Here is a 16,221-nt window from a genome sequence, read left to right as displayed (position 1 = left end):
AGGACATTTTCCTGAATCTTATCTTTACAAAGTCTACAACTTTTGACAGCCCATGAGTTGCTGCAGGAACTTCCTTTCTGTCACCTCTGGAGACTGCCCGTCAGCTTTTCTAACCAGTCTGCAAGCTTCCTACTGACTCTTTCTCTCTCTGAAATCTACCTCCTGTATTCCAAAAGGTTATCCGAACAAAATATACAATTTCCAGGAAAATAAGCTAGGAAGTCAAATACTCAGTTTTCTTTTGTGCACCCAGCTGTGCTTTTAATGGAATACTCAATCTATAGCAAGCAAGAAACAAACTGTTATTATTTCTATTATTAGTTCTATTATTCATCATAGAATTACTCACCAAAATCTAGAACACAAAATAACACTTTTGTTCATAGATGTTCTTACAGTTATATGGACAATAGACTCTTCCCCACCAGCCTACAGAGATTGTCTTATGTTAGGCATAAGGTATATTGTATTCTATAATAATCAGAAACCAATAGAGTAGTAGGCTGAGACAGTTTTTTCTTTTCCTCTTTCCCACTGGTGTTATGGGGAATTTTCAAAAAAACTATCAATACCAAAAGAACATCTAAGTAACCTCCAACATCTCTGCATATAACTTCTTCATAATAAGCAACAATTATATTTTACCTTCAAGGACCTTATTTTACATACAAGATGTAAAAATTAAAATCTCTTTTTAAACAAAATCTAGAGCATACTTTAATTAATAAGTGAAAATTCCTCCCGCATCATATCTGCATAACAGATGAAATCTGTATTTATTACTAATCCAAACAGTATAATTTCAGTAGTTTTTAGTCTAATTTAATATAAAAAGGTAAGAACATGCCAAAACTGTAACTTATTAATTCTCTGTAGCAACAATTTCTTAGTATTGCTATCCTCTAACAAGATTTTCAGATAGTGAAAGTACAATCTCTTGAACTTAAAATATTAAGCATATCAATTTAGAGCATAATACATTGTCATACATACCTACCATACTAAATACTCCAAAACTGATTCTCCTGCTCATCATTAAGCAAGTTTCTGCCTATGATGAAGTGATCTGCTAAAAAACAAATTACACTGGAATACCACTTCCTCATGCCAAGAGCTGACACAAAAATACTGAACGTTGAATTTCATTCATGAAATTATTGACAAACTAAATAGAAAATCTCATACTCTAGGTAAAAACATCAACATCATCTTTTATACAGAACATTAGGATTTTACTTGAAGGTATTATGGCATAGAGTCCATAATAAAGGACTCACAAATATCAAAAAGATTACGTATAGTGTATTAGCTACCTTAATCAAAGCTCTAATATATTTGAACAGGAAGTCATAAAGTGAACTGAAGATAATTTTAGGTATACCTTCCCAAAGGCAGCAGCAATATTTCAGCACTTAGATTAAGACTTAGTCAATCATGATTCTCCATACCCTACACAAAGTATCATAAAATATTCAGAAGACTGAAGACTTTGCTAGTGACATATTAAGAAAACTTCTTTGCATCACAGTATTTTAACTGATTCACATAATAAACTAATTTGTACTATATCTGCATGATTCCTAGACCTTCTAGGTAAGACTGGAATAAGTAAGACTATGAATCTGTTTATGAAGATAACTCTTTTTTCCATGCTAGAAGAAGTTAAGCTGACAACAAAAGTTCGAAAGTCAACGCCTTGCTTTTTTCTTTTTTTTTTTTTTAAGATCAAAAGTGGAAATGTTCTTCTCATTAGACATAAACTAATTTTGAATTAAGACATCTAAATTTTGCACGTAATATCTGCTCCTCAGTAGAAGGAAATAATTCTAATGAAATTATCTACTTTAAGGCTTTTGGAGTTATTTTTTTTCCACAGTTAGATTACATGGTACTTTTTATATTTTTCATTACAGTAATGAACTTAAAGAGTCTGAGGCTTCCAGCTCTGCTTAACAAAACATTGAAGCAATTTCCTTGTCTATTAAAACATATGAGAATCCCCTGCTAATTCAAACTATTCATGCACTTCAAATCTATTCTAAAAAGTACATTCACAACTGAGTTCTGTTTGAAATATTTAACACATTTACTAAACAAGTAAGATCTGTTCTATATGCTGCTGCTGCTTGTGAAGAGTTGATTGGTAATATGTGAAGAGTTGATTGGTAATATTCAAAACATAGATATATTAGTAAACTATACGAAATGTTTGGCATTCTTCTCCTAAAGCCTGAAGATGAAAAGTCACCCTGTTGCCACAGCATTCTGAAGGACATTCTTAATGTTTTTAATCTCTTCTGAATAGGGAAAAGCTTAAGCATTTGCCAGATTGCTTTTGAAAACACGGTCTGAATTGCTTGTGTGACCAGGCAGAAGCCCAATTCTGTTTTGAAAGAAAGATCGGTCTGAAAACAAGGGATTGCTCACAGTAATCTACAAGATTACTGTGGTCAAACAGTAACTGGGCTATTGGGGTCAAACAAACAGATAATGGCAAATTTCACATTTACATATTCAATATAAAATTTGCTGGTGGTAAATATGACCTTAACATTTACTTTTCATGAATTATCACACTAATCAAGCACTAGCGCATAAATGATCATGGAAAACAAACACAACTAGTCTTAAAGAATTAAAAAAAAAAATCCAAATTTAAATAAATATAAGTGTATGAGTATAGTGTTATTTATTCAGTTTTAATTCACCATGAGGTAAAGTATAATTCTTAAACAAGCTTTTTTTTTTTTTTTTTTTTTTTTTTTTTTTTATTTTTTTTTTCAATAAATTTTTTTTTTTTTTTCTTGGTAGCTTGGTAGCTTGGGACTAATTAGAAAGGAAAGAAATTGGCAAATGATTCCAATGCTGTAAAAAAAGCTGGATTTGTATTTCAGTATAATTACAAAAATGTGCTGAATTACAGATTTATCAGTTTATAGTACGAGGTCTTATTGACTTTCAAAGTTAAGCAAAAATCTGATATATTCATCTAAAATGATCATGTTTGCCAGATTTCACATTTAATGTTATCTCATTGCAACTTTTATTTTACCTTTTTCCATTTTTCTAATTAGGCAATAACTCTTCAGAAATCTACTCTTGCTAGAAGTTAATTACCCTTTCAGATTATAACAGCTTATAAAAAATGTAATTTATATACAGCTAAAAAGAGTGGAAATGTTTTCTGAAGCAAAAATTGCAACCTCAACAAGGGTAAAACAGCATGCTTTTTAAAATTGCTACTAGATGTATATGTCAGAATATTAGCAAATGAATGCATGAAGTACAGGCCTCACCTTTAGAAATTCTAGCTCCCTCAAACCTCAGTAACTCTGGTTTACAATTTCCTCTGTGCTAACAGGTACTACAAAAATTCAGAAAACAAGCGAAACAATGCTGATGCTACTTAACACAAACCAATCAAGACCTATTTTTATAGAAAGATTCAAGAATGCATACTCTCCCATTTAGATAACATTTTTGATTGAGATATAAATATTTTGACAACTAGTGGTATATTAAAGAGCTATAATAGTATTTGTTAGACTAAAATTTGAAATGCTTAGGCATTGCCAAAATTTAAAGCTCCAGATGTTGCAACTGGAAAGATAAGTTCGTCTCAAAGATTTGTTGTTGTTGTCATGTTGTTGTCATGTTGTGAGGTAGATTCATTTTACTCTAAGATCATAGTTATTGCTTGATGGAAGGATGCTTAATATTGTTTGTAAAAATGATGCTTTAAATTTTTTTCCATCTCTTAGCAATAATTATGGCAAAAACTAACTCTCACCAACATCTTCTCCACAATTAATAATTCAGAAACAAGATATTGTGTCTTGAAATATACAGGTGATCTTGAATGAGTTTTGTATTAGATTTTCATGTAAATACGAGAGTTTAAAATGACTGAGAGATGGTGAAGATATTCTGCCTATGTCTGCCTTTTCATGTAATATGTAAATTCATTATATTCAGCATATAGAAGAAGCTAAGGCATTTCAATATTCAGGGCATCCAGAAATATGCTTAGTACTTCTGATCAAAGTATCTCCTCGGACTTTGCTCTTAATGGGTCAGCATAATTAGAACCTTTGATGTATTCTGAATCAGTACTGGCTTGACAAGAGCATGTGAAGTAGAGCAGAACTATGTACATTTTCTAGACCTCATATAATGCTATGTTGTTACCCTGGTAAGGACATTTACTGGCTACTTCCCATTTAGATTAAAAAAAAAAAAAAAAAAAAAAAGCTCATAATACAGAGTGGCAACAACTGCTGCAGATATTTGCCCTAAAATCTAGAGAGATCCTTTGCACTAAAATCTAAAGCATGGACATTCTTTGGAAATTTTAGTCAAAGTTTCTTGCTTCTGCCATCACATATGCATCAGAGTTTTTCTTGTGATCTGTGAAACTCTTACTGCTGTACCAGTTGTACTGAACACTACCTTGCAAAAGAAGTAATGGAAAACAGGAAGCATCAATTTGAACTCGTAGACAACAGTACTATCATTAGGGCAACACTGAGAAAAAGAAAAAAAAAAAAAAAAAAAAAAAAAAAAAAAAAAAAAAAAAAAACCCTAAAAATATGTACAGGTGTTAGATAAACCCTGGATGAAAAGTTTGTTCCTAGTATCCATCTGATTCTACTAGAGTCAGAACAAATGATAATTCTGAAGAAATAAGATATTGTAACTGCAGGAAAAATGTCTGAAGACTCTACGCCTGTCTGTGTGTTCATGCACATTTGCACTTCCTTAAGTATGCCTTCTCTTTGTGAATCTTTTAGGCCAACAAAATAATTAATTGCCCTCTGTTTTGTCCAGTACACTCTACCTTTTGTCTGGCATGCTCTCTTGGGTCCCTGTCAAGCTGTAAGAAATACAAAGGTTGCCTTTTAGAGGTCCACATTTGCTGAAGCATTTGCAGCAGTCATGCAGCACATGGCTGTTTCATCTATTTACAGAAATTACTGTTGTTGCATCTCAGAGAGTATTTTGTATTCCACATGGGTAAATGAAAACTTTTTACTAGTGATGAGGGATGATAACTGTTATACCTATTGTAGGTTTCTTCTCTTCCAACATTAAATTTTTTGAACTCAGAATGCTTTGAGTGTGTTGCCTCTTCTTTTGAGTGGCCCTAGTTGCTTTTTATGGTCTCGTATCACTAAATTATTGAATAGTTATTCCAAGTAAAGGAAAAAATCAAAATTCCTAACAAGAGTGAATTGTGCTTTTTCAGATCTAATCAACTCAAACAAAAAGATTTGATAATTACTGGGACTCTGATGTTCACAAGCAAGTTCTTAGTATATGATTATTTCATAGCAAATGCATGGAAAAGCAAAATAAAGTATAATTCCTGTACCAAAGACCCACAGAGTTATACCTCACTTGGGACATACTTTACAGAATAAAACCTTTCAGAATAAGGATTCTGGAAGGAAAATCAGACAAATATATAAACAAAACTTAAAAACAATTCATTTTAATTCCTATCGAAGCAAAACCCCTGACTCAGAGCGCATGTGATGGTATACACTGTGAAACCTCTGCTCAGCCACTGATTTTCTTTGCTCCACAGCAGGTGTGGCTTTCAACATTAATAGAACCACATGCAAACGGAGGAAGCAAAGGCACTTACTTGAAGAACGTCACACTCTAATAATTGATTCACTATTTTAGTCCATTCCACTAAACTCGAATTTTGTGTGTGTGTGTGTGTGTGTGTGTGTGTGTGTGTGTGTGTGTGTGTGTGTTGAGGACCGAAGCTATATAATAAAGAAACAACAATATCAATCATACAGACTCACTATTAGTCATACCAAGATTCTGTATCCTTTTTTATTACAAGCTACCATTGCAGATGAGTTCCTCTATAAGATGGATTCTAAATAAAATCACTAATATATTTACAAGTATCTTTAGAAAAGTAAATGAAAATAAACATCTGGAAAACATGCTGCACAGATTGGTATATTTTTAAAGTACAAAGCTAGAATCAAATAAGAAAAATATGTGAAAATATGTAACACTGCTGCTCCAGAATGTATCCTAATACAAGGAATTTCTGTCACATGGAATAAAACCGTACTGTATTTTCAGACAATGAGTTTTGTTTTGTTTTGTTTTGTTTTTTACTTGATAAAAGATCATTCTACATCAATGCCGAAATATTTAACAGATTATTATTAACTTCAGATTTCAAGATCAAAATTAGAATATTATGTAAATACATTATCATGGATGTTCTCAGCTACAGATGCTTTTAAGGTTGTGTTAGCACTACTATAATCCCAGGGTCTCAAGTGAAAAACAATAGCTGCTTGGAGAATAATTTGGCTTCTTGTGAAGAAAACGACTGAATCTCCAAAAAATTTAAATTTCAAAATTATGATAGCCTTCTCTCAGAAGCTCTGAATTCACAGCTTCAGTATTTTATAGCTCCACCTAGTAAGGGAAAAGGTTAAATGGCTAAATGCTATGAGCAATACAAAGCATTATCTCTGCCATGCAATATGAGAAGATGTTAAGACATATTTGCTGGCTGCTCTTACCATTATCATCAAATAGCAAAATATTAGTAGAACAGATTTTGTAGAGATCCTTTCTGATAACAGATTCTTAAGTACCTTACATGATTTAGTGAACTAAACCTGACTATAGTCTAGGTCTATTTCACAGTTAAGGAAATGAGGATAACAAAAACCATAATTTTCAAAAAAAATACATCCACCAAAGTCAAGATGGAATGAGATTTCAGATCATTTGGTTTCCCATCCTATCCTTTAACTACAATATGCTCATTCTTCTGCTTAAAAACAGTTACAAAAAAAAATTACTGTAATTATTTATAATAGGTGTAAAAATCATTTTGAATTAAAAMACATTTTTAAAAACAAAAATCTGCTCAAATTTTTATCAGTTGCATATTATTACAGTTTAGCAACTACAGTTTCTTTGCTATCACTTTTGTAGAATGTCTGTCATTTATAGCAATCTGGCCTGGTTATTTTCTCAATATAAWTGCAAAGAAAACAAGAAGACAAAACCTGTCTTGCAATGTACATGGACATGCCATTTGAAGACATTCCACTGGGAACAGAATCTTGATCAAAATGCAGCTGATGGATGACTCAAATCACGATGCTGCACAGAATAACTGGTTCTTTATCAAAACCACCTTTGAAGCAGAGATACCTATCTTCTATATTAACTTCCCTGGACAACAAATTCTCCTGCTGTTGTCCAAGGATCACACCTGAGTCATAAAACTGGAACATTAAAAAGATCTTTATATCCGAATTCTAATTTTATTAGAAACTTTGCCTGAATTTCCCTCAGATGTTTAAAAGATATTATTTCATATTCATATCCATTTCATTCTAATACTATTTCATAAGGGAAGAAAAAAAATCTTACAATTCAAAAACATCCCATAGCAGTATATAATCTTTGCTGTTGATAGGAGATATGATCTTGTATTCACAATAACAAACACCAAATCTTAAAACATATCACTGTTCTCATTTCCTCAAAAGAACAGTCTTGCTGTTGACTTCATAGATTCATTTTGTTTGACTGATATTCATTCTTTCACATAGCTGCGGAGATTTTGCTGCACCATAACCCAGTCCTGTCTTCAGGAAGAGAGGGAAATCCAACATAAACTTCTTGGCATGTGCAGCACAGTTGGTAGGTACTCTGCTGCTCTGGACAATAGTGTCTCTAGGAAACTCTAAGGAAGCAGCTCACAGCAGAGCTGTGATACATTGGATCAATGGATACATTTTTTCCCAATCTTACAACTAATTCTACCCAGAAATATTTTCCCTATCTAGGGAAAGCCCTATGCATGTGACTTGGCAATTTAAGTGTTGTTGGAACAAGTTCAAGAGATGTAAGTGTAAAGTTTTACGCCTGTCCATGCATGTCATCCCTAATCTCAGCTTTTAAAAATCTAGTAAAGAAGTGGAAAGTGGAGTGGAGTGGACTGGAAAAAAAATAATGAATAAATACACAGTAGAATGAGTACAAACTCATGCAAAATTTAAAATACATGTATACACAGGGTCCTTTAAATTCATCCGTAAAATGCATTTTTTTTTTAAATAAATTGATAATATGATGTTGAGAGACATTTTTAAAAGAATCATTAGATTTTTCTTTTCTCAAATTACTCCCATTTTACCACAAAGCCCAGGGAGAATAGTAAGACTGAAACATTGTTATACGTTATTCAGATGAGGTCACAGATGAATAGCAAGCTGACAAGTCTTTAATGTAAATTCATAATATTCTTATGTTGAATAACTTTCTCAATGTATATAAAAGGAAAATTACACTCAAAAGAAAGTGATTTGTCTAAAAGTATAAATACTGAGAAAAGAATTTCTTATTTTTTTCTAAAAATATTTTAATTAGATTTTAAACTACTTACATTAGAAATTCAAATAGAAAAATAATTTTATTTGTATAAGATAGCTATCATTAAAGCACAGTGAAATATCAGGGCCAATTAATCATCTCTATAATACAACAGGCTGCACTGCTTATGTCACAGACTTGCTATTGCAGAGCCGTGAAAATATGACATTTGCTTAAAATGTTTCTGCAAAGAGCAAGACATCACAGACCTGAATTTCTCAACAGAAGGATGCAGGAATTAATCTTTACAGCATGTGGACTACAGATACTTAAGCAAGTACGAATTTGCTATGAGCTTCAGGTTGACATGCTGTACACACACTGGTTTATAAATAATATTTTAAAAGACATTACGACATCACAAAAACACTCTCTATTTTCACATAATACCTGCAAAAATTTAAAAAGGCACAGAAAATCAGGAGGAAACAAAACTATAAGCTTATGTACATTTCAGGGCCATTTTAAAATTACCTAGGTRAGACTAAGATTGAAAATTAACTTTGCCCTGCTGTTCCACTCCCTGCTGTGAGCAAGTATGCTCCACATACTCCTTCTCAAGGAGTTATAACCTTGAGATCAGGGCCATATATCCTGCAAAGAGTCTAGATAAAGACTCTTTGCAAGACAAGACCACTAGAATAACTTAGTCTCCATTCTCTGGACAAAATTCCACTTATAGCTCCTGCTATCAAACCACTTTGATGTACCTGTCCTCCACCAAGAGATGGACCTAAATTCACAGATTAGTGTACAATGCATGCCTGTATCATTAACACAGCAGCAAGAATTGTAATCAGGTTTTACATGATTGTGCCTAAACACACTTATTCCACAAATCACACAACAGTGAATATTTTAAAAAAGACTTATGAGGTTATCAGTCAGAATTTATTTGCTTTGTTTTTCATCACAACTTTTGTTGTTGATGTTCTGAGAGCATTATCTATAAAGAGTTTAAGAAGTAGATGACATCGGACAAGCAAGGCATAAGAAAAAAGACAAGATGACTCTTGCTGCTCTATTCACCCTGCACATTCCAGCTTTTAGTTTATTTTTTTTCCTGGAAAATGTGGTGTCAGAACAAAAAATTCCTAGTGTTGTCATGCCAGATTTCAGTATGCCCTTGTGGATATAAAAGTGTTCACTTTTATTAATAATTTTATAATGTCTCGAAACTCTGAGAGCCTGTTGAAATCCCATTGAGAGATTTATCATACTAATGCATATTAAATTAGATAACTACAGTTAAGCTTATAAAAGATTAAAATCTGATCATTGTAGCAAAGGCAAAGCTTACAAGGATTGTAAATATGATTGTTAGTCTGTGTATGGAGAAGATGATATATTTAAGGCTCTGAAGAATGAGGCATAGTTTGCAACAGAAATTTCCAACACAAATCAGTTCACAAATGCACTCTGAGAGGTGGAACAGTGAACTGAGCTCCTCCTTGCTGCATGCTGCATTAGTTTGTTCATCAGGATATCATTGCTTTCTTTCTATTGACTCAAACTTTTATACCTGAATGGCATACATTCAATGTCATATAGCAGAATACAGTACTGAATGCAGAGCCTCTTTAAGTCTGTGCAGGAAATTTTAGGTTGGTAAACTTTTAGATATACCATTACTGCATTATTGTAAAAATATAGATATAAATTCTATAGACTTACACAGGATATAAGGATGTACCTTACTTGGTAACCTTCTCATATCTGGCATTATTCTCTGAAGTACAGAGTTCCCTACTTCTTAAAATACTTATGAAGAGTAAAAAAAACAAGTGTAACAAAAGCACATGACACTTCTAACAAAGCTGACTTTCCAAAGGTGCTGGACCACTATAGAGTTCTGAAAGGCACATGGCTTCTATGGAAAGAATTTCCTTAATACTTATTTTAAATACCTGCAGTTAATGGCTTGATTGGAGGAGGACACATCAAAAGTGAACTAAAGGCAGGATAGTTTTTCTTTGATTTTAAAATGGGTTAAAAAGGCTAACAAGAACTTACCAGAATAGTGCAAATGACAGCTTTTCAAATTAAATGATCTCGCACAGACAGAAAGGAGCAACACTGATGAAATTTGATAGCTACAGCCCAAAAGAGGAAAGATTGGAATATTTATAGCCAAAATCCTGATAATAAAATAAAAATCTCTAATATATAAAAGCCTATCAAAGGACAGATATACATAGAAGGCAAATCTACACAGAAGAGATTGCACTACATGCTAAGTTGCTTGCTATGCTAGAAAATACAGAATCACAGAATCACAGAACCACAGAATGGTTAAGGTTGGAACGGACCTCTAGACATCATCTAGTCCAACCCCCTGCTCCATCAGGGTCACCCAGAGCATGGGGCACAGGGCGGCATCCAGGTGGGTTTGGAAGATCTCCAGAGAAGGAGCCTGTTTCAGGGCTTTGTCACCCTCATAGTGAAGAAGGTCTTGCTCACATGCAGATGGAACATCCTGTGTTTCACTTTATATCCATTGCCCCTTGTCCTGTCACTGTCCACCACTGAGAAGCGTTTGACCCCTTCCTCCCTACATTCTCCCCTCAGGTACTTATTTTTATTGATCAAATCTCCTCTCAGCCTTCTCTTCTTCAAGCTAAATAGGCCCAGTTCACTCAGTCTTTCATCATACGAGAGATGTTCCAGTCCCTTAATCATCTTTGTTGCTCTCCGCTGGACCCTCTCTAGAAGCTCCACATCCCTCTGATAATGGGGAACCCAGAACTGCACACAGTACTCCTGGTGTGGCCTTACCAGAGCTGAGGAGAGGGGCAGGATCCCCACCCTTGACCTGCTGGCAACACTCCTCCTGATGCAGGCCAGGATCCCATTGGCCTTCTTGGCCACGAGGGCACACTGCTCACTCATGGTTAACTTGTTGTCAACCAGGACTCCCAAGTCCCTCTCTGCGGAGCTGCTCTCCAGCAGGTCAACCCCTGTTCTTCACTGGTGCCTGGGATTATTCCTCCCCAGGTGTAGGACCCTGCATTTGTTCACCTCATGAGGTTCCTCTCTGCTACCATATTTGTTTAGAAATAACAATGATGCAACTGATAACAGTGCTCTTCTATCAGTGTGCAGTGTCATCTCAATAAATATGAAAGACAAAAAAAAAAAAAACTAGAAAAGAAGAAAAGCTCACCACTTCTTCATGCCTGCATTTTCTCACATTAATTCCATTAATCTGTTATTAAAAAGATAAGAGAGAAAACTTACTCTACATTTCATAAGTACAGATTTCATTATACTTTTTTTAGAAAAACATAAGTAAAAGAACTTGCAATTTTACTTACCTGTAGAATTGCATCGCCTATAAAGAGCAACCCTGAAAGTTCCGCTGAAAACAGAAAGTGCATTTTCACTCACTTGCATTTGCACATATATTTCTACTTCATCTCATATCTTTACACATTTTTAGCCTTTTAAAAATAACAAAAACAAATTTAAAAACTTCTAAATAAAGTAGTTTTTTTAAATATGCAAAATATCAGCAAATAAATGTTGCTATGAAAGAATTATACAACTGAAACATTACTCATGTAGTCTGTAGCATCTTTTATGCTCATATGGTGAAGTATGTGATACTTCAAGTGCTCTTCTAAATAGGAAATGACTGCAGAACTAGCTCCTACTTGAGTTTATGTCTCAAATGAAATTGAGAAATTATTTCTTAGAGACTCTGAGGAATTTATGAAGGACATTTTTTAACTTGCAAGGTTTTTGCCAAATAAACTTGAAGTCCTGCAGTGTTTGAAAAACTCAGTGGAATAAATTTGCACTTTATATGCTGAAGAGCCAAACAGTATTTTATACAACATACTGTATAAAATCACCAACAAAATTGAATTTTATCTTAAAAATATCACGATAATATCTAAGTGGTAAGAGAATTTACAAAATTTATTTCTACAGTTAGAGACCTTAGCTACTCAGTTGTACTACAGAAATATATAATGTAAACATACTTTATAAATACAGAAGGAATAAAACTGAAATAACTGAAGTGCCTTTAAAGAAATTACTAACCCCTAACATGGGAACTAAATAGAAAATGATATGACATTACTTAGTCATAGCATTCCAAAACATCACAGAAAAGACTGACTGGAAAAGTCTGACCTATGACTTGATCCAACAAATTTTCATTTATTTTTATGGATCAGCATCAATATTCACATGATTTTTTTTTTTTTTAGAGACAGATGCAAATTTCATTATTTTTCTTAAGACACTGAGCTTACCTGTACTTATTTTGGGTTTGTATTTATAGGACAAGCATTTTTCTGTGCAGCACTGATTGTAAGAACTGCATTAAGTGCCCCATTACTGTTTAGAGGTCTAAAAAGAGTTGGAAAGCAATTGAAAGGAGGGCAAAACCAAGACTGCAAAGCTCTGAGGCACCAGTCTGGGTTAAACAGCTTTTTCTGTATCCAAAATCCTTAGCACAGCCAGATGGCAGAACACTTGCGTAGTCTCTTTCTATATAAGAAATGTCACTCAGCTCACTTTCTAAAAATCATCAGTATTTTTATTAGGAGCAGTAAATGAGATTATAGCTCAATTAAATATTGTAATTAGAAATAATTTGTCAGGTAGTATAGCAAAAATAATGACAATAATAAAAGAAAACAGTATGCACTTTTGTGTGCTCAATTAAACTTAAGTCCACATTTTTTTCAATTTTTCCTATAGTGCTTGATAACATTTTAATAGCTAGTGTAGGTAATATATGCCACATTATTATCTATTACATTCTTATTTTTATATTGAAAAGGATGGAATTCAAGTGTAGTTACTTATGGTTAAGCATCTTCCTTCCCTTAGGGGCTCATTTTATTTTACTCTATAGCCTCTCTACATACAATTTTCACATTCTGCATTTCAAGGTCAGTCATCAGTTCCCAGTACAGTAAGACTTTCCCGTATTACTCTTTATCTATGTGTGAATTAATACAACATTTTTCATGATGGAAATGATGGAAGTTGTAATCCAGAATTATTGCCTTACAGAAGAAGCAAGATGCCTCCAAGCCTAAGACATTACACGTTTGCCTAATAGGTATATATTTACACAAATATACATAAAAATAAACATCACAGATATTAACAGATATCTTTTCCAGGGAACATACGATGAGCTGCTTAATCATCTTTCTGATACATATTACGTTGTCCCAACAACTTCAAAACATTGCTAATCAAAAAAGTGAAGTTGATAATATCCAGATAAGACAAAAACAAATACAAATAAATACAATTTTTCCTATATATGAATTGCGAGGGTCTGCACAGTTCAGCATCTAATGTGGAAATACCACAGGTTATCAGTGCCATTACTTGCTCTCCTTGAGTACTACCCTGCTAACCAGGGCAAACAGACACATGCTCTTTCCTTTTGTTACTATGCTTACTGTGCTTTAACAGCAAACATTTGAGCTGCTACAGCTTTATGGCAACAACCATTTTAAAATAAGACATTCACAAAATTATACATTTTAGAATCATATAAAATTGTAAATGAACTTTATTATCAAAATACTTTTCTAGTTTTTCCTTAAAATAATACTGTACAGCTTTTTTTTTTTTTTTCCAATGGATATATCTGAAGATCATTTAAAAACATTTTAAACGTAACTTTTGTACTTTACTGAGAATATTTCTAAGTAAAAGAGAGTTCAGCATGTCATAGATATCCAAAGTATATCAAAACTTAATGCATCACTACTTTAAGAAAGACGCCAAAACTTGGTCTACTAATCCAACACCCACCTCTTTGTTCTTTGGAAATCTTAGAAATGACCACTGGAATATTATGTTCTGCTCCACCCTGAAAGTAGAATAAATGAGTTTCATCAGTCACTGAAAATATTTTGTTCTTAAAATTATGATTTATCCTTTCATAACTGAAATTTTCAGAGAGATTAAAGAAATACATCTGATTCTGTGTTTTCCTTCTTTTTTTAGGAATAAAATATTTAATTGTAATTAATTCCTTTTTGTCTCCTTATTGTGCTTTCATCTGATATCATTAGCTCAGGAAATCAATTGAACAACGTCCAAAACTTTCAAGAATTGAAGAAAGAATATGTCAGTTTCTGCAAATCCTGCATAACAATATGAGAAACCATAAAGGCAAAATGGATATCACATTACAACAGAAACCACTGTGATAACTTAGTTTTTATGCTGGCAAGACACAGGTAAACAAAAGACCAAGGCAAGACTTCCATCTTAAAGCAGTTTTTATTCTTCTCTCTGTCATACATGCACAAAGATTGAACAAAGTAGTGGGATAAGTAATAAGAATCAGAAAAGGAAGCATTAAGAAACAGAACAGTAGGTGTTCAGTATTTGGGGCAAAGAAAGGAAAGATGGACCATAATGCAAAAGATCAACAGCAACTCAGTGTTGTTTCTTTCATTTTTTTCCTTTTGTGATTATAAACTTCCATACTCTTCAGAATAAAACATCAAAGAGAAACCTAAACTAAAAGGGAACTAAACATACAGACACAAGGATGAATGCATTGAGACTCAAATACACTTTTTCTGAAGATAAGCATCAAAATGCAAGTTTGAATTTTACCTGTACATATTTGGATCAACAGAAATGACTGCCACACTGCAATTTGGCTTAGAATGTTCGTTAAGCATTTGTTTATTCTTCTTCTGCTGCCAGACTTTTTGTTAGAAATCATAGCCTTCTAATATCTAAACATTTCCGTTTTCATGTGTGGAATGGACCAATTTTGAATTTTTTTTATGGTCTAAGGAATATACATATCCATTTATCCATTCCCCATGAAACAAATACTTGCTTGAAACTGAAGAGACTTCTGCATGAAAAAGCTATTTCTGTCACAGAACAAAGAACAAGAAAATCACAAAAAAGAATGTCTTTCTCTGTCTCCCTCCTTCCGAAGAAAGGAAGAATGCATCACCTGCACAATGGCAAATGTGTCCTAGAACCCAAATTTCCTATGAAATTGCATAATTTCAAATGGAATTAGACTTCCGTTTGGTACTGGCTCTCAATGAAAATGGTCCTAAAAACGCTGAGTAAGTAGTGATTGCATGGATGTTACAATTGCATACTTATAAGAAAATCGGCATTGTATAAGTGCAGTGTTTGTATGTGAAGACAATATGTCTACATTTTAGAGAAGTATTCATATTGAGAAGCTCTGACGGGTAAAAATCTCTGAGGATTTTCATCAGAGGAAAAGCAGCAGCACTTCAGATTTGAGCTCACTGAGATTATAAGACCCATCACACTTCCTTCAAGGATTTCCTAAGCTACATGTACATTTAATTTCTCTTTATCTTCTAAAATAAACAGAAAATAAAAAAAAAAAACAAGCAAACAACAACAACAACAACAAAAATCTCTGTGCCAGTTCTTCCTCTAAGCCTCCAATAAACTGCGCAAAGATTACACCATTTGAAACATTTAAAGCTAAGACAAGGAGGGCAAGGTAAAAAGCTCAACATAACCAACACAAGTCTATCCCTCATTAGATTAAATTCTCTAAGTCCCTAAATTCAGCTTTCCTGTAAACAGAGATATTACTGCTATTCTTAAACCAGTCAGCAAACCACACTAGCTTGTTTATTCTTCACTCATTAGGTTTATCTAAATCCAGCCATATAGGAAATTTCAGGAATTAACTAGCAATGCTCTACCGAAGAAAATGAATGCCTCTCATTGTAGCTGGCCACTGGTATGGAGCATTCCCTTTAAATTATTCAAAGGTCAAAATTAGTAGTCTAA

The 16,221-nt window shown here is 33.4% G+C and overlaps 1 protein-coding gene across 2 annotated transcripts in view; it reads right to left on the bottom strand.

Moving 5' to 3' along the window:
- Positions 1-16,221, bottom strand: part of SNTG1 (syntrophin gamma 1) — a 137,015-nt gene that overhangs the window by 100,235 nt on the left and 20,559 nt on the right. For both annotated transcript variants that reach the window (XM_026045924.1, XM_026045925.1), the window contains exons 4-6: positions 14,221-14,278; positions 11,745-11,788; positions 11,594-11,635 (exon numbers count right to left, since the gene is read on the bottom strand). In XM_026045924.1, coding sequence (XP_025901709.1) covers positions 11,594-11,635; positions 11,745-11,788; positions 14,221-14,278 — 144 coding nt within the window. The remainder of the gene's footprint in view (positions 1-11,593; positions 11,636-11,744; positions 11,789-14,220; positions 14,279-16,221) is intronic.

This window comes from Nothoprocta perdicaria, unplaced genomic scaffold (genome assembly GCF_003342845.1).
Source record: "Nothoprocta perdicaria isolate Ctin4 unplaced genomic scaffold, notPer1 scaffold_417, whole genome shotgun sequence".
Taxonomy (NCBI): domain Eukaryota; kingdom Metazoa; phylum Chordata; class Aves; order Tinamiformes; family Tinamidae; genus Nothoprocta; species Nothoprocta perdicaria.
The sequence above is the reverse complement of the archived record's forward strand: the minus strand, read 5'-3'. Positions and strand labels throughout refer to the sequence as shown.